Genomic DNA, 24,685 nt, shown 5'->3' on the forward strand with positions numbered 1-24,685 from the left:
TATTGGCTAGGAGTAGGGAAGATGTCTGTAATTTTTGCCAGCGTTGTACGTCTTGGCTCACGTTTGTTTTGTGGATCTGAATTTCAGAGGTGATCCCAGGCTCAGGCCGGGTACAGGAAGGTGTGAATATCGGAGCAGGATAGCGTTTGTCAGATGGAGTCATATGTGCATAGTGAAAGTCTGAGAAAGCATGGTCCGTGGATGAAGCCCGAATAGGGCAAAAAGACAGTTCCTTGCATCAAGGTAAGGGGCAAGAGTCCTGCTTGAATTTCCTTTTAGCCATTGAAGAGGGGAGATGAGGTGTAGAAGGACTGCGATATTAAAGATAACAATGGAGTGACCAAATGGAGAGGGGTCAATGCAGAGGTTGGAGGAGCAAAGTGAACTGGAGAGAAATACAAGGGCAAGAGTTCACACCAGAGTGGGTAGGCTCCTCAAATAGATATTTAAATTCAAGGAAGGTAGCTGCAGAGTGCTTGGGAATGTTAGTCCCCCAGCATGACAGTGGGGATGTCGGTAGGAAGCCACTCAAGGAGAAGTCGGATCAGGGGAGGAGTTGAGACAAACAGGGGTCGATGGAGAGCAAGAACAGTGAGGGTAGTAAGAGGCAGCAGTTGAATAGTGGGGTACAGGGACCGTGTTGCAGGTCTTATTCATAAGGAACCTGCTGCTGTTCCCAACAGTCATGGGAGAAGGTAGCACTCAGTGTGGAGCGCTGCTAGAATAGCAGTGTCATGAGGGGATATCCCGCTTTCATTGATAGCAAGAAGTGAAAGTTGAGGGTGATACGAGTTGGTGGTCAGTGATGTAGTTAGAAGTGTTGCAGAGGAATTGTGCATTCCAGAGGCCAGTAAGGAGTGCAGCAGTTGTTCAAACAAACGACTTGAACCAGCACCCCCTCCCCCCTTCTACACTGACACCTAGAGTAGTGGGATTGGCAAAGTACCTCTGCACCCTTAACTTTGGAACTCCCAAAGAGCTTTATTCTGCATCTGTACTCAACCTTTTGGCATTACCAAAGTTTGCACTGGGGGTCTTTCAAGACATTCTGCTCCATACTAAGGTATTTACCTGGAACATTTACCCTGGAGAACTAGGCCTACTTAACTGGTACGGAAGGACTGCTGGAGCTATATGGGTCTTATAACTGAAATGCAGAGTATATGGCTTAGGTTTTACGTGCATTTTTCTGGGAAGACCCATAAAGACCGAATATAAAAGAGTGAATGGGACATTTGGTTGAATTTCGGCCAAACGAAAATTTGGAATGCCAAAAAATTCATCCAAATGCCCCATTCAGTGGGATTATAGTGAAAAGTGGGAGCGTGGGCTGCGGGGGTGTCCCCAGCACCTTTGTTCACTATGTCAGCAGAGGTTGCGGGGGTGTCACCCGCACACTTTTGCATAAAGTGGAGAAAAAAAATCAAAGTACCCTGTGGCATTGGTTCCCGATCAGTGATCGCAGGGACATGGCGAGTCAGCGGCACACAGCGGAGACTTCCACCGTCGAGTAAGTAAGGGGGTGGGTGGGATCGGGTTATCCGAAATAGCTGCAGGAGGAAATACTGAATTATTTCTTCCTCATTCATTTCGGATATGGACAATTCACCCAAATTCAATTTTTCCTGCACTTAACACATTTTGGCTTAATTATTTTGAACTGCTTGTACTGAATTTATTGTAAGGTATAGGTGATCTCACTTTGAGATTACCAGGTGTGCACATGTGTATGTGTTTTAGTGATAATTGCTAGACTTTTACTTAACCTACTTAGTTATAGGCTTTATAAGTTAGTATAATTTTGTACTGTTGCTTGTTTTTAGTGGTTTGGTTTGTGTGTGTAACTGTTCTGTTAAACCACCCCCATATCTTCAGAAGTCTACCTTATTGCTCACTCTACAGTACCTAGATAGCGTTTGGTTAGGCCTATGCTGCAATTACCTGTTCACTAAATAAGGTGCCTCGTAGAACCCGGGATTAGTAGTTAATGCATTTATGTGTTCGTGCCCCTTCCAGTCCAAGAGTGATCGTTCATTATGGCTAGTTATGAAAATCCATTTTAACAGATGTATACAAAGATTATATTAATGAGCTTGGGTTGAAGTGTAAACTTTACAAGTATGAGCTGATTTCAATATTTGGGCAAGGAAGTTGGATGTGGGTTTTTAGTCTGGTGGTACAATGATTGAGAAAGTTAACATAAGGGATTATCAAGACATACACTTCTCTGAAAAGTTAAGTGATTTAGAGAAGGAAGCTATCGGAATGTTGCAAGCTTTTGGAGACCATCTGCTTTGCATTTGAAATTCAACCGTTTACTTGCATCGTGCGTGCACATGAAGCTAAAGTGAAATTAGTGGCTTTATATCGAAACGGCCAGGGCCACAACAATGTGGGCAAGCTCAAACGAATGCAAAATAAATTCTGTAAGAGATTATTCGTTTTTTTGCAGTTCGCTCCCACATTTGCTTCACATTCTGAAATTGGATTAACTTTTCTGTCAGATCAGGGTATCGAGTTTCATTATTCATATGCACATTAATGAATAAGAGCCAAATTGTCTGACCTGTTATTGGACAATTCATTCAATTATAATTAAAGCCCCAAGATCCCCTGGCTGAGGTATGAACTAAATCGAAATCTAGTGCATGCACTAGATCTGGTGATACAACCAAACCGCCTTACTAAAGCTATCCATTTGAGGATCATATCTGATCTAGCTCATGAACATAAGCTTTCATAAGAGGTGCTGAGCTGACTAAGCGCTTAATCTTGCCCTTGCAGCTATATCGAAGGCGACAGTGACTCAAAGGTATCAAACTCTTGAGTCCTCCTTTGTACGATAGGTGTCTGCTCACCAGACTCATGTCTAACTGCCTCAACATTAACACTGATGGCTAGACAACGCTGAGTGATGGATTCTTTGTGTCCCCTCTCTTTTTATGTATCCGAAAATGCCTTCAAATATTCTTTTGTAAGAAATATTCAGAACTAAAATCTTAATTCCAATTTTAAAACCGACCTAACAGTTGCCCTGCTTTTACTTATTCTAGGTTAACTCACTAGCTGTTTCTTTGTCCCCTATACCATTCCTTAGAAGAGCTGTGCCATTTAGGAGAGGCCCACAAGAGATTGACGTATAGTCATAGTTTCGTTTTTTACAACAGTATGGTAGAGGAATTGTTTTATTCGTTGGATTTAATCATTTTTATTTTTTTAAGGCTTTTTAAGGCTTGTCTTCAAATTAGTCAGTGATAGTAGGGATCTGTCCCGTGGCTGTGCTTTGCTATTGCCACTGTTCGGAACATATAAATAGAGTTGTCTCGGTGGAAAAAGGATGATCTCTGTTCATTATTTCCTGTTTGTTGGTAGTAGTTGCACTGCATATTTATTGTTGTTGAGATGTGCTTGTTTTTGGAGAGTGCATGTGACTGGCACACCACTCGTCACTAGGGCTGCATATCTAGCACCATGATTTGTTGAATTCTGTAAAATGGCACACTGTTTATCTTGTGACATTCCTTTTTGCCACAAATCTGGCAATACAACCATTGTGCATCTGACATGCTGTGTTGCCTCCTTTCTTTCTGTACACTGCAACACTGTCCCTTGCCAACAGTGTTTGACAGGAGGCTGTGCATGGTTACCTCATTTTTAATCTTCAGTGTGCATCTTGACTGGTAAATGTCTTTTCTTTTTAAGTTCTAGGCTCTCTACCACTTGGTGTATTGACTACTTAATAAGTGGTTGCCAGCCATGAAGGCATTGTTTGCTTCTGGACATTGATAAAGTACTGGAATCACACCATTTTTTTCTTCCTTGTAGGAGCTGCCGGGTGGCCCCACTAGTGCAATGCGATTACTGTCCCCTTCTCTTCCACATGGACTGCTTGGAGCCCCCTCTCACTGCCATGCCGACTGGCCGCTGGATGTGTCCTAACCACATCGAACATGTTGTGGTAAGGTCTACCTGAGGGAGGGTGAATGGGTTGTGGGGACTAAGAAGAGTTGAATATCTTTGTTCCCATTTGGATGACATGTGGTACTGTGAAACAAACCAGTTTATTGTTCAGTGTGCTGCCATCAAGATGTTGGAATTCCCTTGATGATAGTGTATGCAGAGAGGACTAATGGGCAAGATGTAGAGTGAATGCATTCCTAGCGCCTCCAGAAGGTAAAAGGTGCAGCTAACCTTTTCTTCCTCTGAAAGGACTTTCGTTTTACTAGGCTGTGGCGAAGACTGCTCCAGAACCCTAAATATACCACCAAGAAAAGTAACATCGCTTAAAAAGAACAGTCATCTCAACACATGCAAAGCTCCCTTTAAGAATTCTGTGATGTGTTAATTGGTTTTCTAGCCTGCTCTGCTGCCATTTGCATGGTCTCTTGGCACGTTGGCAGTACATGAAAAAAGAGGTAGGACTCTTGTTGGTGTGAAGAATGCAGATGGCTTGGCTGTTTTATTGACTGGTGCAGACTGAAAGTACCCGTGGAACATGTACAGGTCTCTCTGTAGGTGGTGTCTTGTCGAGTGCATTGAGGTATCTGTGTCCAGAGCTGAACCTCTTGGTCCCATGGTGCAAGGATACATTAGCTCAGGAATGCGATGTGCAGATTTTTAGGAGAGGTGTAGCATTTGGATGTTTGATGTCTTTAGAGAGGGCTGTTCAATTGCCATGTGTGGTTCACCTAATTGGACGAAAGACAACGCAGCTAAACACGGGTTCGAATCCCGATCTTGTGCTTAGAAACCAATCTCTGGAATTAAGCACGTTATAAAAGACCAATTATAATTATCTAATCACTGTGTGAATACCATGGAAGACGTACTGGAGTGGGGCCGCCTTGTGGAACCTGGCCAATAGTGGTATTAACTCTCTCCAGGGGTGTAATGATAGTGGAATCACCTATAGCACCTCACCATGAGGACAGGCCCAGTAGGACAACACAGTGCAATCCCCATTTGGCAAAATCGTAGTCTGGCATTGAGAAGCAAATCAGTGGGATGGCAGGGTGTGAGGTTACAGTTCGGCCTTTTGGAGCACATTCCATTGCGCAAAATCAGTGGGAGAAGTATGAGCGGAATCAGTAGGCATCTAGAAGTAAAATGCTAGTGTGCAATATTACAAAGGGATAGCTCTTCCAGTGGGTCCAGGAGAGCTGCCTTGTGACTCCTCACGTGTCCTGGTTCTAAGAAGATGGTCTCTGGGCAATGTAGTTATGGCAGCACTTTGCCCTGCAATGTGAGATCCTGTGACGTTTGGGTGGTAGCGTTTCGGCCTCTTGTCGAGTTGTAGGGCAGGTAGGTAGTCCTGTAATTGATTCCATTAGGGTTTCATTGTGTGCAGAATGGTTGATCTGTCCTGAGCCCATCTGGATCGAAGCTTATAGGCACCCTCTCTTGTGAAGAAGGCAGTGTGTTGCCTTGGATTCAGTGGCAACATGTGGAGGTGTATCTCAACAGTTATGCCTTGGTTAGTTTTGTTGAAAAGCCAAGAAGGTGGATCCTCTCTCATTTTCTGACATATCTATAAATTGTAATGAATATGTTGTTGCTGGATCTTGTATAGGGATAATCTTCCCTTGCGGATTCACCAGAAATCTGATGCAGGATGTTGCAGGCGGCTTTGAAATGTTTTCTTTCCTTGACTGTTAATCAGTGGAGCGATCTTAGATTTGGTGCGATTTGGTCTCCTGTCCAGTCTCGGTAGCAGTTTTGTATCTGGGTACTGGATGTGCTGAGATTTCTTTAATAAGTAGTCTGAAATGTAGAGGTATATATATTTTTGAAGCTTGTTAATCTGCTTAGAATCACATGCTGGGCTTATGGTCCGACATCCAGTGGTAACCGCAAAGTATTGCATCTTGTCTTTCGGGTACAGAAAGAGGACGTCGGCATAGGTGTGTCTGTAACACTATCCCTATTGTGACGTGTAGTGTACCCAAAATCCCTCAGATTTATTTTTTTCAACCAGATAACTGGTGGCCCCATTGCGGAACGCTTCATAAGAGACATTGTTTATCCTTGTTTACCGACTTTGTCGGTTTATTCCCCTTAAGTCACTTCAACAGTGCTTCATATACTACGACGAAGACTGCGAGGAACTTTTGACAGCGGTGGACCTCGACGCCTAAGATCAGACGTCCACGTGGCCGGGCCCTCTGGCCGGCCCACACATTAGGGAGAGTGGGGTCAGGGTGGTCATATCTTTCGCTATGTCTTTCCTCTTTCCCCCTCTTTACGCTCTAGGCCTGGGCATCATTTTCATTACCTTTCACTATGGAAAGGACACTATTTAGGTTTTGCCCCTCTTGCAGGGTCAGATAACCGTGGAAGGACGAGCACGATAAGTGCAATAATTGCCTGCCCCTTGACCACGACGAAGCGTGGTGCGCGGCTTGTAGACTCCTTCGGCCTTAAACACTCAAGGAGCGCCGCATTAAGCGGTGGGCCGCCTACGGCATGTTTCGGGCTGGTTGATCTTCTCCCACCGCTGCACCCGCCGAAAGTGACAGGGGCACTAGTGATGACCAAGCATCCATACCGGATGCCATCAACCTTACGACGGACCCCTCTAGGTCCGCCACGCCCGTCCCCGATCCCTCCAGGCCTGATACAAGTCATGCTACTGGGACAACACCCGGTGACGGGCGTACATAAAACACCCGCTAAACACACAACCCCTTCCCCAATTTAGATGGTTTAGTCGAAACAGGTGAAAGCGCCAACAGGACCACCAAAAGTTTCGATGCAATCCTCTGATATTGCGGATCAACGGCCTTCCCTGCATCCGCAGCAGCGTCTTGTGACTGGGCCTTTGAAAATTAAGGGCGCTACCTCACAATCACAGACCACTCGTCTGACGCTCCGACGCCCCGGTAGGACAAAATCTACTGTTAGGCCTTCTAGTCAATCGATAGGTGTAAAACCTACCACTAGGCCTCCTTCTTGCTCTGGGCCTCCTTCTACTGCTAGGCCTACTGCACGCCCCGTTTCACCAGACATCGCTGAAAGTATCGCGAGCATCACTTTGCAGTGGGGCTGGTGCCTAAGGAATCGACGAAGCGCAAGGAGCATGCCGCGGACACGTCTGAAGATGCGCCACAGCACCCAGATGCTCGCGAAGACCGAGGATAGTCGGGAGCTTTTGCCTAGCACGATTACTAATAAATTTCGGTGCCAAAGGCAAGAAAATGAAGATTTTCCACCTTTTGCACCTTCTGGTTCATCTAAATGGACCAGGGAAAAATGTGAAGGGTGCATGGACCTACCGCCTGGAAAGGATTGTCACTTCCAGAGCACCCTACACCCAAGAGACCTCGAGAGGATCCTCTTTCTATGTCAACCTTGAGATTCCCTGAAATTTAGAATCTTTTCAGGACCATTTCATTTCTGTCCACCCTGAGGAGGAAATTCAAATGGACACTTATCAAGATATTTGTGATGAGGAAGAAGAGAATACCTTCCTACAAGACTATACTGCAGATGACCAGGCGGATGCCACGGACAACTGGGAGGACACATCAAGTTGATACGAAGCCTTGGGCACTCTCTACTCATAATCGGGACACAGATGTCCTATGTCTGGACTCCCCTCCTTCCACCCGGCCCGCCAGGCTTCACAATAGACGATCAGATGGCCTTTAATGCAGTCTTAAGGAAGGCAGCCCTGAAAAAGATTTTGTGGAGGACATTCTTAAAGAAACCCCCCCCCCTCCGGTCAAGCCATATCTCTCCTAAATTCCATTAAGAGGAGATTGGCTCCTTCTCTTGTCAGACCAGCCCAGACCAGGCAGTCAATCCAAGGATGGAGAAATTATTTCGGCCATCGCCTACATACCCTCAATTTATTAAAAGCCACGCTACCCCCGATTCCCTAGTGGTTACCACCACCCAGAAAAGGGCGGGAGTACCCCTTGCGACGGGAGAAGCACCTCCCGATAAGGAGTCAAAAAGATATGCCTTGGGTAAACGTATTACCACTGCAGCCGCCTTTATCACGCGCATAGCAAACACCACTTTGCTTGCCAGCTATGCTGATGCGCAATGGCACCTTATACAAGAAGGTCTCCAGGAGGTACCTGAACCTGCAAAATCCAAATTACTCGTCATCGTGGCTGAGGGCAGACAAGTCAATCAAAATGTTTTTAAAAAACACTCTAGATACTGCAGAGAAGGCAGGAAGAACCCTGGCGCAGGGCACTCTGCTTAAACGACACGCTTGGCTCTGAAACTCGGGCTTCAAGCCGGAAACCCAAGCTGCTCTTATTAACAAGCCTATCGAAGAGTCGGATCTCTTTGGTAAAGCAGGCGACAATGCTCAGGAGACTGCCAAAAAAGAGCATGATACTCTTGAGTCCCTGGAACGGATCACACAAAAACCCTCCCCCCAGAGGGGAAGTGGTTCCCGCCGGTTCTTTCAATGCCAATCCCATTCCGCCCAAAACATCTACAACACGGGAAACAACTGGAACTCAAGCCAAGCATCCAGCACCCCCACCAACTATCCACCTAGGGGTCAGCGACGCAGGAAGTGCAGAGGGTACGGCAACCACTGGTCAGAAATGACCTACGGATCCAGGTCCCCTCCCATGTCATCCCGGTCGGGGTGGCAATTAACATCTTTCCTTTCGGCATGGGAGGGGGATTACATCAGACCAGCGGGTTCGGATTACATCAGACCAGTGGGTTCTAAAGATGGTCGCCCACGGGTACTGCGTGGAATTCGCCAGGCCTCCACAGTTCAGACCGCCCAAGATAAGACACCTGACGCCAGATCATCTGAGAATACTGAAGCAAGAGATGGAAGCACTTCTGGAAAAGGACGCCATAGAAGCCGTCCCTGTTCTTCAGGTAAACAAGGGTATTCAGTGTGCTTCCTTGTATCCAAAAAGGACCTCACCATGTGCCCTGTACTAGACTTGCGGCCAGGGAACATATTTGTCAAACCTCAAAAGTTTTGTATGGTAACTCTGCAGGAAGTAATTCCACTGTTGAAACGGGGGGATTACATGGCAACATTGGCCATGAAAGATGCATACTTTCATATTTCAATGTTGCTGGCGCACAGAAAATACTTACGGTTCATGATGGAGGACAAGCACTATCAGTTGAAAGTACTCCCCTTTGGCATTGCCTCGGCACCAAGGGTGTTTACGAAAGTCATTGCAGCAACACACCTGCGCAGACTCTCTGTCCCTGTCTACCCTTACCTCGACGACTTGCTCATAACAGAGGACTCTTAGGAGGCATGCCTAAAAAATACACAGAAGACAATAGACCTCCTATTCAGTCTAGGATTCTCCGAGAAGAAATCCAGCTTCGACCCCAGTCAAATCAAACAATTCTCAGATGCTTTGATTCAGACAAAGGAGGGTCTCGTCTTCCCCTCAAACGAGAGGGTTCAGAACATACTTTCTCAGATCCCTCAATATGTAGCCAATCGGGTAGTGACGGTACGCAAGGCTATGCGCTTGCTAGGTATGATGGCGTCATGCGTTTATTTAGTTCCCCACGCGCGGCTGCGCATGCTTCCCATGCAAGAGTGGCTCAACAGCCAGTGGTGTCAGGTCAGTGGATAATGGGAAGATCTGGTAGTTGTCTCGCCAGCCCTCGTTCTCTCTCTGCAGTGGTGGCGAAGGGAAAACCTCTTTAAGGGGAAGACCTTCACCACCCCTGCAGTGGAAGCCACTCTCACGACAGATGCATCTCACGGGGTGGGGGGCTCACCTACTTCAAAAGACCGCGCATGGAGTGTGGTCCCCACAAGTAGCATCTAACCATATAAATCTGTTAGCCATTAGCAGTGTTCAAGGCACTAAAAGCCTTTCGGTCTCGACTACAAGGGAAGACAGTTCTGGTCCTGACAGACAGCACCACATTCGTGTACTACCTAAACAAACAAGGGGGCACACACTCTCCGGGGCTATCCAAGCTGTTGCAAAACATTTGGATGTGGGCTTTCAAACACAAGATGTTTCTGTTGTCCCAACACGTTCCAGGGGAACTCAATCTTCTGGCAGACGTGCTCAGCAGAGATTTCCCACTGCCCTTAGAATACGAATGGCGTCTACACGAAGACATCGTCTTCAACGTCTTCGCAAAATGGGGCTTCCGAGAGATGGATCTGTTAGCTACTCAGGAGAACGCCCAATGCCAAGACTACGCCTCGGGTAACCCCAAAACTGCTCCAAGGGGAACTGACTCTGGATACCATGGTCAGGGAAATTTGTCTACGCTTCTCCCACCCCCCCCCGACTCCCATTCTCAACAAGATAGTGCACAAGATATACCAGGAATCTGTTACCATGATTACCATGATACTGCTGGCCCCCATGTGGGCCCGCAAACCTTGGTTCGCTCATCTGATGGAAATGTCCCTCTGCCCCCCAGTAAAACTACCCTGACCGTACAATATGTTTCAGGACAGGGGGGAGACCTTAGACCCATGCCCACAAACTCTGAACACCTACAGCTCCCTCAGAGATGCACGGACATACTCGGGGAAAGTAGGAAATCGAACACGTGCTATTGCTATTCAAGTACATGGAAACGCTTTGTTAGCTGGTGTAATACCAAGGGCGTAAATCCCATCGATTGCTCACCCACACACATTGTGCTGTACCTAACCCATTTGTTAGACTCGGGACTGGTCCTCAATTCCCTAAAGATTCATCTTGCTCCTCTCTCAGCCTACACCACGTCACAACAGAAAGTGTCATGGTGGAAAATACCGGTTATTAAGGTTTTTATGGAAGGGGTTAAGAGAATCCATCCCCCCATCTCTCACCCAGCTCATGGATGGGGATCTAAATGTGGTTTTAGCAAGACACATGGGATCGCCCTTTGAGCCAATGCATAAAGCAAGTCTAAAAGACCTTACTTACAAGACAGCCTTTCTAGTGTCTATCACTTCAATTGGAAGGGTTAGCGAACTACAGGCCCTTTCTGTTCTAGACCCTTTTGTTACAGTCCACAGGGACTCATCCCAGATTTGCGCCTAAATTCATCTCAAAGTTCCATGTTAACCAATCAATCGAACTACCCACTTTCTTCTCCCACTAGCATGGCCGAAAGAAGCCTACACACCCTAGATGTGCGCAGGGAAGTCATGTTCTACCTGGAAAGAACAAAACCACTGAGTAAAGCAAACCAGTTTTTTTTGTTTCAGTGGCAGCTGGCATAGAAAGGGATCCTGTCTCTAAATCGGCTATCTCAAGGTGGATTGTCAAATGCATCACACTGGGTTACACTAGGTCTAAGAGAGAACTGCCCTTCATGCCTAGAGCACACTCTACTATGGGCACTGGGGCTTCCATAGCATTCATTGCAAATGTTCCCCTTGTGTCCATTTGCAAAGCGGCAACCTGAAGTTCTGTACACACCTTTACAAAACACTGTTGCCTAGACACTCATTCTAGGTCTGATTCTCAGGTGGGACAAGCAGTATTAAGACTATCTTTTCTCTACTGTTCCTTCTCATAACCCACCTCCAACTCCGGGTACTGCTCGCTAGTCTATGCACAGCATGTGATTCTAAGCAGATTAACAAGCATCAGAAGACATGCATTACTCACCATAATACCATGTCTGATGATTGTATCTCCTTAGATTCACATGCGCCCTCCCTGCCTCCCCGCTCGGGGTGGAAGGAACATAGACGTCTTACTACTTGCTCTATTCATGTACTCACTGGGGCTCCCTCATAGCAGAGAAAATACAATCGGAGGGACCTCGGCGCATGAGGGATTTTGGGTACACTACATGTCATAATAGGGATAGTGTTACAGACACGCCTATGCCGATGTCCGCTTTCGGTCCCTGAAAGACCAGATTCAATACTCTGTGGTTACCACTGGATGTCGGACCATATGCACAGCATGTGAATTTAAGCAGATACAATCATCAGAAATGCTATTACGGTGAGTAACACAGGTCTTCTGAGGCTTGTGGAATCTGCTTAGATCACATGCTGTGCATAGGCCGACATCTAGTAGAAGCTGTGGAGTATTACAGTTGTTGTTTTAGAAACTCGAAAAGGGACATGCCAGTAATACTATCCCTAGTGTGGCATCCACTGTACCCATGATCCCTCACGCATCGAGGTCCCTTAGATTGTTTTTTCCCGCCATGCTAGACGGACACGTATTGCAGAGTTCCTCTTTTGGCGTAAAGCCAGTGACTTATTTCAATTATCAATAGTTCATTCTTTCTATCCTTTACTTCACCGACCATTGTAACATCACGCTGGTGAAGACAAAGAAACTGCCCGTCGAAAGACTACCGTGGCGGACCGTTCGGCACAGACAGTAGGGAGAGAGGGGGGATGTCATTTTAGGATGTATATGCCCCTTTTTCTACACTATGAACACCCAGCTGCCATAGTTTAGTTATGGACAAGACCCCATTTAAATGCTGCCACAAGTGCAATCGTAAATTCCTGTGGGTCGACAAGCATTTAGTATGTAACTTGTGTCTCCCAAGAGACCATGTCGAAACATCTTGTCGAGCGTTTAGACTCTTAAAGCCCAAGACATTAAAGGACTACTCCACAAGCTGGGCCCACTATGCCAGGCAGCTCGAAGCCATGGAGGTAGTAGGCGCTTTCAGTGATGGCAGCAACGCTGCAGGTTCGGACGGCGTGGGCGACGGTAGCTCCGGCTACCCAAGCATCGGCCCCCGGCCCCAGAGGACAGGCTGGCGGCCATGTTATCGGGACTACACCTGACAGCGGAAGCACATCAAAATCACACACCACTAAACACATAACCCCAAGTCGAGACTCGACACATGGGTCGAGTGTTCGACAATGCACGACGCCCACGGAAAGGTCAGTTGAGTCCCTGTCCTCTGGGCGTTCTCGTTAGAGATCGCTGCACGACAGGACCCAACCGCCGAAAGACGAGCAAGAGTGACACGCGTAAAACTCCCCCTGAAGTCCGGTTGTCGGCAGACAAGGCTTCTGCCCTCCCCACACCTTAAAGTCGACGCTCCGCGTCCGGCCCCAAACAGTCGTATAAACAACGGCCCTGGGCGCCAGGGGGGGCAGGAGTGGGGGACTCAAAGGCCCCTCATAGGGATAAAAACCCTCCTAGGGGAAAAAAACTTCTCAGAAAGAGAAGCCTGCCTAAGGAAACTAGGCCCATCTCTAATAAGGACAACCTTGTAGAGACTAGGCCTAAACAATTTGGGGTTATTCCTCCCACAGATGAAGACTTGGGACTTCCTTCCTAACCCTTGATAATCCCAAGTTCAGCAGAATGATCTTCACAAAACATAGATGGGGTCATGAGGAGAATGTCTTTTGTGGGCAATTTCTACAAAAAGGACCCTGCATACCTCCAGAGTTTTTAATCCAACCCCGGAAACCCCCAACCACAGCTCCCTCTGGGTCTCAAGTCTGTGCTCAACCTTCTCAACCCCCTTCTAAAAGGTCTACAGAAACTCCAGTGTGTCGCACGTTCATAGAGCTCTGACCAGGACTACGAACATGAGGACCTTTCAATTGTAGAGGCAGCTGACCCTCAGTACAACGAGGAGGCAGCAGTGCCTTATTACGGGGATGATGAAGGCCAAGAGGCTGACCCAGAGGCCAATATGTACCCGATACTCAGCGTTCTGATGCATGTTAATCTGCTTAGAATCACATGCTGTGCATATGGTCCGACATCCAGTGCCGCAGAGTATTGCATCTTGTCTTTCGGGGACCGAAAGGGGACATCGGCATAGGCGTGTCTGTAACACTATCCCTATCGTGACGTGTGTAGTACCCAAAATCCCTCACGCGCGGAGGTCTCTCAGATTGTTTTTCCCCGCCCAGATAACTGTTCGCCCTATAGCGGAGCTCTTACTAGAGACATTGTTTATCTTTACCGAATTGTTGGTTTATTCCCCGTTAAGTCACTCCGCCAATAAGAACATCTTCGACGAAGACTTTGGGGGAATCGTCTATGGCTGTGGATTTCGGCACCTAAGATCCGGCGGCTGATAGATCTACGAGGCCGGCCCCTCTGGCCGGCCTTCACAGTAGGGAGAGTGGGGTCCAGGTGGCCATATTTCCGTTATGTCTTTCCTCTTTCTCCCTCTTTACCCTCTGGGTCTGGTTATCTTTCCCTTTCGCTATGGAAAGGACTCCCTTTAGATTCTGCCCTAAGTGTCGGGTCAGATATCCTTGGAAGGACGAGTACAGGACGTGTAACGCCTGTCTCCTCCTAGAGCACGACGAGAAACAGTGTGCGGCGTGCAAACTCCTTCGGCCCAAGACCCTTAAGGAACGCTGTGTAAAACGGTGGGCTGCGTATGGCATGTCACGCGTGGAGCCCGCCCCCTCCCCCACACCAACCGAAAGGGACAGGGGTACTTCGGATGACCAAACGTCCAACGCGGATGTTATAGACCTTAAGGCGGACACTTCTAGGTCTGCCACGCCCGTCCCCGACCCTTCAGGTTCGACTCTGGTCTTGCTACAGGGACCACACCCGGCGTCAGGGGCGTACAATCGCACTGTAACACTAAGCACACAACCCCTACGCCAATTTCGACGGTTACGTCGAAAAAGGCGAAAGCGCCAACGGGGCCGCCGAAATCTTCGCCAGTTCCCCCGGATCGCTCTGATCCACGGCCTTCCCCGCATTCACAGCAGCGCATGGCGACTGGGCAAACAAAAAAGACCAAGGGCGCTACTCCTAATCCTACAAACGTCGAAACTCAGGAGCCCGACGCTTCGAGTTCCAAGCCCTCTATAGGCCCAAAAGATATGACTAGGCCTCGACCCGGAAACCCGTCCGCTAAACCTCCTGGTGGCACGGACGGTCTTTCTGCTGCCGACAAATCATTGCAGCCTTTGTCTCTCGACGTTTCGGCGACTATCCAAAGTAGCATCGTAAGGATCGCAGCAGCGGTGGGTCTTACCCCGGTTCCGCCAAAGATTATGGGTCAATCGGCGGGAAAGATTTCGTCGGATTATGTTCCCGATTCCGATGGGACTTATGTAGATAGTCGAGAGAGACTCTCTGACACCCTTAGAGGTTCCCGTCGATGCCAAAGTGCAGAGAATGTCACTTCTCCTCGCGCCGGCCCGTTCGGGTCCTCTAAATGGACTACAGAAAAGTTCAAAGGTTGTATGGAGCGGATCATCGCCTCTTCAGATCTGCCCCAGAAAAAAGCACGAGTAGACCTTCACCCTCAAGTAGCTCAGTCTCATGTTTCCCAACAAGGAGACTTGATCCGTATGGCTACTTGTAGAGATATCTATAATGAGGAAGAAGCAGCGTCCTTTCTCAAACTATGAGGAGGATCAACAGGACACGACAGACAACTGGGAGGAGACCCAGCAGGAAGGTGAAAACCCTTGAACACAAGATCAGGACTCTGATATTTTTGTCCTGGATTCTCCTCCGGCTCGCCAGGCCTCCCCTGTGGATGACCAAATGGCTTTCAACTCCATGTTGAAAAAAGCGGCAGAATTCTTCAAAATTGCCAATCAAGAGGCGGTACCGGAGCAGGATTTCGTGGAGGATATTATTAAAGAAAATCCTCCAGCAAGTCAATCCATCCCCCTCCTTAACTCTGTCCGGAGTCAGGTAGCTCCATCTTTGGTCACACCTGCTCAGACACAGGTGGTGAACCCGAGAGTCGAAAAACTATTTCGGCCTTCCCGTACCGACCCTCTGTATATCAAGGGGCACGCCATCCCAGACTCACTGGTAGTGACTGCCACTCGAAAGAGGGCAGGGATACCCCTTGCCACGGGAGAATCACCACCGGACAAGGAGTCTAAAAGGTTGTATGCCCTGGGCAAACTTGTCACGTCAGCAGCTGCATACACCATTCGGGTTGCTAATAATACTACGCTATTAGCAAGCTATGCTGATGCCCAATGGAACTTGCTCCAAGAAGGCCTCCAGGAGGTTCCTGAACCAGCCAGAACAAAGCTTCTCGCCATTGTTTCGGAGGGAAAACTGGTTAATCAGAATGTGGTGAAGAACACCCTGGACATTGCAGAACCAGCAGGCAGGTCTCTTGCACAAGGTACTCTTCTAAAAAGACACGCATGGCTGCGCATGTCAGGCTTCAGACCTGAGACCCAGGCCTTTCTCATTAACAAACCCATTTAGGAGACTAACCTCTTCGGGAAAGCAGTGGATGAAGCGTTGGAGACGGCCAAGAAGGAGCACAAGACTTAAGGTCTTTGCACCAGATTACACAGAAACCCTCCTCCCAGAGGGGTAATAATTATCGGCGGTCCTTTCGAGGATAAGCCCGTGCCGGTCAGAACAACTACGGCACAGGTAACTTCAACACAAATCAAGCATCTGGAAGCCCTACCTACTACCCCCCAAGGGGTCAGAAACGCAGCAAAGGTAGAGGCAGAGGCCCCAATCCCAGAGGAGCCTCAGTCTCTGGTCAGAAATGACCACCAAGTCCAGGTCCCCTCCCATGTCTCCCCGGTCGGGGGGCGATTAAAATCTTTCCTCAAGGCATGGGAGGGGATAACTTCCGACCAGTGGGTCTTAAAGACGGTCGCCCACGGTTATTGCGTGGAATTCGCCCAACCTCCACAGTTCAGACCGCCGCGCTCACTGAGCCTTTCACCGGACCATCTGGAGATCCTGATCCAAGAGGTGGAAGCACTGCTGCGAAAGGACGCCATGGAAGCCGCCCCCATTCTTCAGGTAAACGAGGGTATTTATTCAGTGTACTTCCTTGTACCCAAAAAGGATCTCACCATGCGTCCTGTTCTGGATCTGCGCCCAGCGAACAAGCTTATAAAACCCCAGAAGTTTCACATGGTAACACTGCAGGAGGTGATCCAATTGCTGAAACATGGGGACTTCATGGCAACATTGGATATGAAGGATGCATACTTTCATATTTCAATGTTGCCAGCGCAAGAAAAACATTCAGGACAAGCACTACCAGTTCAAAGTACTCACCTTTGGCATCGCCTCAGCGCCAAGGGTGTTTACCAAAGTCCTGGCAGTGGCAGCAGCACACCCTTACCTCGACGACTGGCTCATTACGGGGGACTCGTTCTACTCTTGTTTTTCGAACACCCAAAAAACAGTAGATCTCCTCTTCAGCCTGGGTTTTTCAATCAACGAAAAGAAATACAGTTTAGTCCCCAGCCAAGTGAAACAATTTCTGGGAGTGCTAATTCAGGCGGAAGACGGCCTTGTCTTCCCCTCCAGCGAGAGGATTCAGAACATGCTCTCTCAGGTTCGTCAATATGTAGCCAGTCGGGAGGTGACGGTACGCAAAGCCATGCGTTTGCTAGGGATGATGGCGTTATGCATGTACTTGGTTCACCGCGCGCGGCTGCGCATGCGTCCCATGCAAGAGTGGCTCAACAGCCAGTGGTGTCAGGCCAGCGGACAATGGGAAGATCTGATAGTTGTCTCGCCAGCCCTCGTTCTCTCTGCAGTGTTGGTCAAGAGAAAACCTCTTGAAGGGGAAGACCTTCACCACCCCTGCAGTGGAAGCCACTCATACGACAGACGCATCTCTCACGGGGTGAGGGGCTCACCTGCTACAGCAGACAGCACACGGAGTGTGATCCCCTCAGGTAGCGTCCAATCATATAAACTTACTTGAGCTACTAGCGGTGTTCAAAGCATTGAAAGCCTTTCAGGGGCAACTGCAAGGGAAGACCGTGCTGATCCTAACAGACAGCACTACAGCAATGTATTACCTGAACAAACAGGGGGGCACTCACTCTCCAGGGCTATCCAAGCTGTCCCAGAACATTTGGATATGGGCTCTCAAACACAAGATGTTTGTTGTCCCAACATGTTCCAGGGGAACTCAATCTTCTGGCAGACGTGCTCAGCAGAGATTTTCCTCTGCCAGAAGAATACGAATGGCGGCTGCACAAAGACATTGTGTCCAACGTCTTCGCAGAATGGGGTTTCCCAGAAATCGACCTGTTTACTACTAAGGAGAACGCCCAATGCCAAGACTACGCCTCCAGGTACCCCCAGAACCGATCAAGGGGAACGGGCTCTGGATAACCTGGTCGGGGAAATTTGTCTACGCTTCCACCCCCCCCCCCCTCCCCCCCGACTCCCCTTCTCAACAAGATAGTGCACCAGGAACCAGTTACCATGATACTGGTGGCCCCCATATGGGCCCGCCAACCCTGGTTCGCTCACCTGATGGAGATGTCCCTCTCCCCACTAGGGGTGTCATGGTATTCGTTTTATGACGGTACAATAACCTTCTTGCCAAATGACGGTATATCATGGTTATCGCGGTATAGCAGGTGGAGTTAACTGATCTTAACAAATATTTTCTAAAAGGTCATAAATTGACAGATGTATCATCACAAACAAAACCAGGCACCAAGGGCCAGAATTGGGCTTTTCAACATACTTTCCAGTGAAATGCCTTGCTTCCACCAAACACAAACACGTGTGGAGAGGAGGGGGTGGGGTGGAGGCCTGCTGCAACTGGCAAAGCAAACTGAATAGCTTTTCTTAAGTGGTCATTTAGGCTTTTTGCTTCCCCACTGGCTACTGGTGAAGATGAACATGTTGCCATCTTGATAACCTGCATGCCACAGATCAATGGAGGCTGATGGTAGTATACGCTTGTGCACACACACACACACACGCACACACGCACTTTCTCTTTACGTTACAGCCTTTAGTTTACCTGCGGGCCAAAAGGTGTTCAGTAATCACTGACATGTTACCCTTTGGTATGGCAGCAGGGAATACCCACAGAGATGAGTGAATTTCGCAGTGTGACTTATTATATGTAAATTCAATGATAGAACCAGCAAAATCCCCCATTGCCATATGTTTAGAGAATATTATCCATTATAAATATATAAACCCCAAAGCCGCCACCCCAAAGTAAACCCTATTCCTTCTTGGCACTGTATCTATTCTTCCTATTGCTAACATATTGATTTTGTGTCAGGCACGTGTGGTTTATGGAATGGCATTAAAAACTGCTCCAACTGAAACTACTTGGTAGACGGCACATCCAACAGTGCAAAACCAAGACTGCACAGCAATTGCTTACTGCAGCCTTTCCAAATCAGATTGAAAAGCACACTTAACGGTATGAACGGTATAACGGTATAAACAATATGACGGTTATTATTGTTCAATTAAGTGGTTCACGGTATCTTTAACGGTATAACGTTATACCGTTACATCCCTACTCCCCACCAGTCAAACTGCCCTGCCCGTACAACATGTTGTCTCAGGACAGAGGGGGGACCCTACACCCATGCCCACAAACTCTGAACTTAGCAGCCTGGCTCCTGAGATCATAGTTTGGACACCTGCAACTCCCTCAGAGATGCATGGACATACTCAGGGAAGCGAGAAAGCCTAATACACGTTGTTGCTATGCCAGCAAATGGAAACGGTTTGTCATCTGGTGCAATTCCAAGGGCGTCAATCCCATCGATTGCTCACCCTCACACATTGTGTTGTATCTGCCAGTGGTTAAGATTCAGTCTAAACCTTCCAGCCATCACCTCTTTGTTTTTGCTTTGTCACCCCAAGTGGGATGGGTATGCCCAAACGTGGGTCCCGTGCCTGCTCGGCCTAGAGACCCAAGCTACTCCTCACTGAGCCCCAACAAGGGCAAAACATGTTTGTGGATGCTTGTGGTCTCGTGCAGAAGGGATGTGACCTAGCAGTTCGGGCTGGACTGCCCCTTTTCGGGTGAGGCCAAGCCTGATTTGCATATCTTCTTTCCCCTTCTGTAATGGCTTGGCAGGCGAAGAACGATGGTCTGGAGGGTTGCCCCAAGCAATGCCAGTGGTTAAGATTCAGTCTAAACCTTCCAGCCATCACCTCTTTGTTTTTGTATCTAACCCACCTGGTGGACTCTGGATTAGTCTTCAATTCCCTAAAGGTTCATCTGGCTGCACTGTCAGCCTACACAACATCACAGCAAAAAGTATTGTGGTGGAAAATACCAGTAATTAAAGCTTTTATCCTCCCATCTCTCATCCAGCCCCTGGGTGGGATCTGAATGTGGTTTTGACCAGGCTCATGGGAGCTCCCTTTGAGCCTATGCATAAAGCAAGTCTGAAAGATCTGACTTACAAGACAGCTTTCTTAGTGGTTATCACTTCTATCAGAAGAGTTAGCGAACTACAGGCTCTTTCTGTTTTAGACCCCTTTGTTACAGTCCACAAAGATAAGGTAGTTCTGCGCACACATCCCAGGTTTGCGCCGAAGTTTATTTCAAAGTTCCATCTGAACCAGTCAATCAAACTACCCACGTTCTTCCAAAAACCTACTAACATGGCCGAAAGAAGCCTTCACACACTAGACGTGCACAGGTCAGTCATGTTTTACATGGAAAGAACTAAACCACTGAGGAAAACTAAACCATTCTTTGTTTCTGGGGCAGCTGGTAGAGAAGGGAATCCTGTCTCTAAATCCGCAATATCAAGGTGGATTGTCAAATGCATCACACTGTTACACTCTTGCAAAGAGAGAACTGCCCTGCAAGCCTAGAGCACACGCTACTCGAGGCACTGGGGCATCCATAGCATTCATTGCAAATGTTCCCCTAGAGTCCATTTGCAAAGCGGCAACCTGGAGTTCTGTACACACCTTTACAAATCACTATTGCCTAGACACCCATTCTAGGTCTGCTTCTCAGGTGGGACAAGCACTACTAAGACATCTTTTCTCTACTGTTCCTTCTCACAACCACTGCTCGCTAGTCTATGCACAGCATGTGATTCTAAGCAGATTAACAAGCATCAGAAGACCTGCATTACTTACCATAATAGCATTTCTGATGATTGTATCTGGTTAGATTCACATGCGCCCTCCCTACCCGCTCGGGGTGGAAGGAACATAGACATCTTACTACTTTTCTCTCTTTATGTACTTGCTCACTATAGCCTTGGGCTCACTCATGGCAGAAAAAATACAATCGGAGGGACCTCGGCGCGTGAGGGATTTTGGGTACTACACAAGTCACGATAGGGATGACCAGATGCAATACTCCGCGGTTACCACTGGATGTTGGACCATATGCACAGCATGTGAATCTAAGCAAATACAATCATCAGAAATACTATTACGGTAAGTAATGCATGTCATCGATCAGGATCCTTCTATAGTTGATTGTCCTTTTGACAAACAACCCCTTCTTAATGAGGTGCTAGGCGGCAGAGCACTTTCAAATTGACACCCAAGTAGTGCATGAGGATGTAGACTTTGTTGAACAGATCCTTGGGGACAAGAAAACTGTGGCAGAGTTTATTCCTTTACTCAATTCAGTAGAGCGCAGGATACAACCGTCATTAGAAGCCCCTAACCTCACATGGGCTGTGAACCCACGTGTAGGAAAGCTTTTTAAACCCGCACCTTCAGACCCACTGTATATTAGAGGGCAGCTGAAGCCAGACTCATTAGTTTTTAACTACAACTAGGAAAAGAGCGGGCACCCCCCCTTGGTTCCTCGGAGGCCCCACCCGACAAGGAAAGCAAAAAGATTTACACCATGGGTTGGAAAGTCGCCTCCTCCGCGGCTTACCAAACCAGAATTGCAAACAATGCTACCATTTTGGCCAGTTACAACTCCCACAAATGGAAGGATGTGTCGGCTCTACTATCGTCTGCCCCAGAACCACTGAAATCCCAGCTAGCACAGGTGGCCCCAGACGGGAGGGCAGTGTCAAGTTGCTTACTTAAGACCAAGCTTGACGCACCGGACAATGCTCGAAGAATCATTGCTCAGGGTACTGTTATCAAACGTCATGCATGGCTGCGGCAATCGGGTTTCAGGCCAGAAACACAGGCCACACTAATTAACATGCCTATTGAACCCAATGTGCTCTTCGGCAAGGCCGTCGAGGACACCCTTAAAACAGCCAAAGACGAGTATGCCTCTTAAATCGTTAGGCCAACTCGCCAACAAGCCACCCGGCCAACGGCAATTTTCGCCGTTTTTCGCAGCAAAGGTTCTCAATGGGGGTCCAATTACAGTCAAAACCAAGGTTCCTCCTGGGGAAATAATCAGTCCTCCCACGGCTTTCCTAGAGGACAACGCTGAGGTCGTGGTCATGGAAGGGGCAACCCCTCTAGAGGTGGCATTCTACCTCGGAAGCAGTGACATTCCGCTTCACCCACGCATGGGAGGGAATCACCTCAGACAGATGGGTGCTGTCCTCAGTAGCAGCCGGATACTGTATCGAACTCCTCCAACGACCCCACGACCATCACCAAAGACAGAAGATCCACTCAAGAGAACACCAGTGTATCCTCCTCAAGGAGATAGCCACTCAAAGTGGTCCCGGCCAATCAGGTAAACGGGGGTATTTATTTAACTTCCTTCCTTGTGCCACAGAAAGATCTAACAATGCACCCAGTATTAGATTTGTGCCCTGCAAACAAGTATGTCAAACCACAAAAGTTCTGCATGACTACGCTACAAGAGGTAATCCCTCTACAGAAAAAGGGGATTACATGGCAACATTGCCTATTTTCATATTTCAATGTTCCCAGCGCACAGAAGATTCTTGCGTTTCAAGATAGCGAACCAGCACTACCAATTCAAAGTGCTGCCCTTCAGAATAGCCTCTGCTCCAAGGGTATTCACAAAGGTACTGGCGGTGGTGGCAGCGCACCTATGCAGGGAGGCAATCCCAGTGTATCCTTACCTGGACGACTGGCTCATTACAGGGGAGTCCCCCCCCTAATTTGCAGACAAAATATTCAAAAGACAATCGACCTCCTCTTTCAATTGGGCTTCTCCATCAAGAAAGTCAAGCATTTCCAAACAGTTCCTAGGAGCTGTTTTAAACACACAAGAGGGGTTGGTCTTTCCGTCCGAGGAAAGAGTCCAAAATGGGTGACTGCAAATACTGCATTATCAGGCTGGCCGCCAGATAAGGGTGCGCAAAGCTATGCGTTTGCTAGGCATGATGGCATCTTGCATTTACCTAGTTCCTCACGTGCGCCTGTGCATGCCACCCATGCAGGAGTGGTTGGCAAAACAGTGGTCTAAGGCAAGTGGTCAGTGGGACGATCTAGTTGTCGTTTCGCCAACACTTGTACAAAATCTTTGCTGGTGGACAAGGGAAAATCTGTTGGGAATCATTTGAATCCAATTTAAAGAACCAATCTGTGCAAGTCCTAACAGGCAGCACTACAGCAATGTTTTATATCAACAAACAGGGGGGCACACATTCTCCAAATCTGTCCAGGCTTGTGCAGCAAATTTGGAAATGGGCACGCAAACGGATGATGATCCCATCGTCACAGCATGTGCCAGGGGAACTCAACTCTCTAGCAGACTCATTGAGCAGAGATCCCCTACCAAAGAAACACGAGTGGCGTCTACACGAAAGAGTTGTAGAACACTTCTTATCTCTATGGGCTTTCCCCACAATAGACTTGTTCGCTACAAGCAAACAGTCAATGCCCAGATTTCGTGTATAGGTTCCCTCAGCCAGGCTCCAAGGGGAACGCCCTATGGTTGAACTGGTCAGGGAAATTTGCCTATGCTTTTCTCCCCAACACCTCTCATAAGGAAGGTGGTGAACAAGATCCACAAGGAAACGATGAGCTTATCCTAGTTGATCCTATGTGGGCAAGACAACCATGGTATCCACATCTGTGCAAACTGGCGATGTGCGATCTCATCCAACTCCCGTACCCTTACAATCTACTCACTCAGCATGAGGGACGACTAACCGTGCACTCGCAGCCTCACTCAATGAACTTGGCGGCATGGCTCCTGAAGTCATAGAGTTCGGACATCTTAACCTGCCACAGATGCATGGATATCTTGAAAGAATCAAGAAAACCAAATACTAGACACTGTTACTGTGACAAATGGAGAAGATTCGTAATTTGGTGCCAGTCTAAACAAATCAACCCCATAGAATGTACTCCTTCCCACATTCTAACTTATATGCTCCATTTGCTAGATGCAGGGTTAGTATTCAACTCCCTAAACGTCCACTTGGCGGCTTTATCAGCCTACACCTCTTCCCATAATAAGGTTTCATGGTGGAAGGTGCCTGTCATCAAGACATTCTTGGAAGGAGTAAAGAGACTCCACTCTATTTCTAACCCACCGCCAGGATGGGATCTCAACGTGTTACTCGCTAATCTCATAGGACACCCTTTCGAGCCAATGCACAAGTCTAGTCTAAAATACCTAACGTACAAAACCGCCTTCTTAGTGGCGATCACATCCATAAGAAGAGTGAGTGAAATAAAGGCATTCAGTGCAGGATCCTTTCTTTGTTGTACACACAGACAAGCTGCTTTTACATACTCCTTCTAGGTTCTCCCCTAAACTCGTCTCCAAATTTCACGTAAACCAGTCAGTTGAGCTACTGGCTTTGTTTATTTTTAATGCACGCCAAACCCGAAGGTAACCAACAGGGCGCAGCAATAAGAAAGTGAACAGCTTTCATGGTTACAATTAGTCAAGTTATTACAATCATCCAACAAAGAATACATTTATATTTACAAGTATGAGTACAACTGAAATATTGACAGGTATAATTATATACAAGCAGGTCCTAGAGAGAGCAGCCTAGGTAGAGAGAGAGCTAGGGTGAAATGGTACGGGTGGAGAGCAGGTTAGTGGTCAGTGGCGTTGAGCAGGTTGATGTAGTTTTTTCTGAAGTGTAAGTAAGGTAGGTCTGCTCTAAGCTCGTGAGGCAAGGAGTTCCAAAGTTTAGTGGCCT

At 47.9% G+C, this 24,685-nt stretch overlaps 1 protein-coding gene across 1 annotated transcript in view; it reads left to right on the forward strand.

The window, feature by feature from the left end:
* Positions 1-24,685, forward strand: part of PHF12 (PHD finger protein 12) — a 689,998-nt gene that overhangs the window by 443,334 nt on the left and 221,979 nt on the right. The window contains exon 6 of the mRNA XM_069615300.1: positions 3,826-3,958. Coding sequence (XP_069471401.1) covers positions 3,826-3,958 — 133 coding nt within the window. The remainder of the gene's footprint in view (positions 1-3,825; positions 3,959-24,685) is intronic.

This window comes from Ambystoma mexicanum, chromosome 9, assembly GCF_040938575.1.
Source record: "Ambystoma mexicanum isolate Mex_15411 chromosome 9, UKY_AmexF1_1, whole genome shotgun sequence".
Classification (NCBI taxonomy): Eukaryota; Metazoa; Chordata; class Amphibia; order Caudata; family Ambystomatidae; genus Ambystoma; species Ambystoma mexicanum.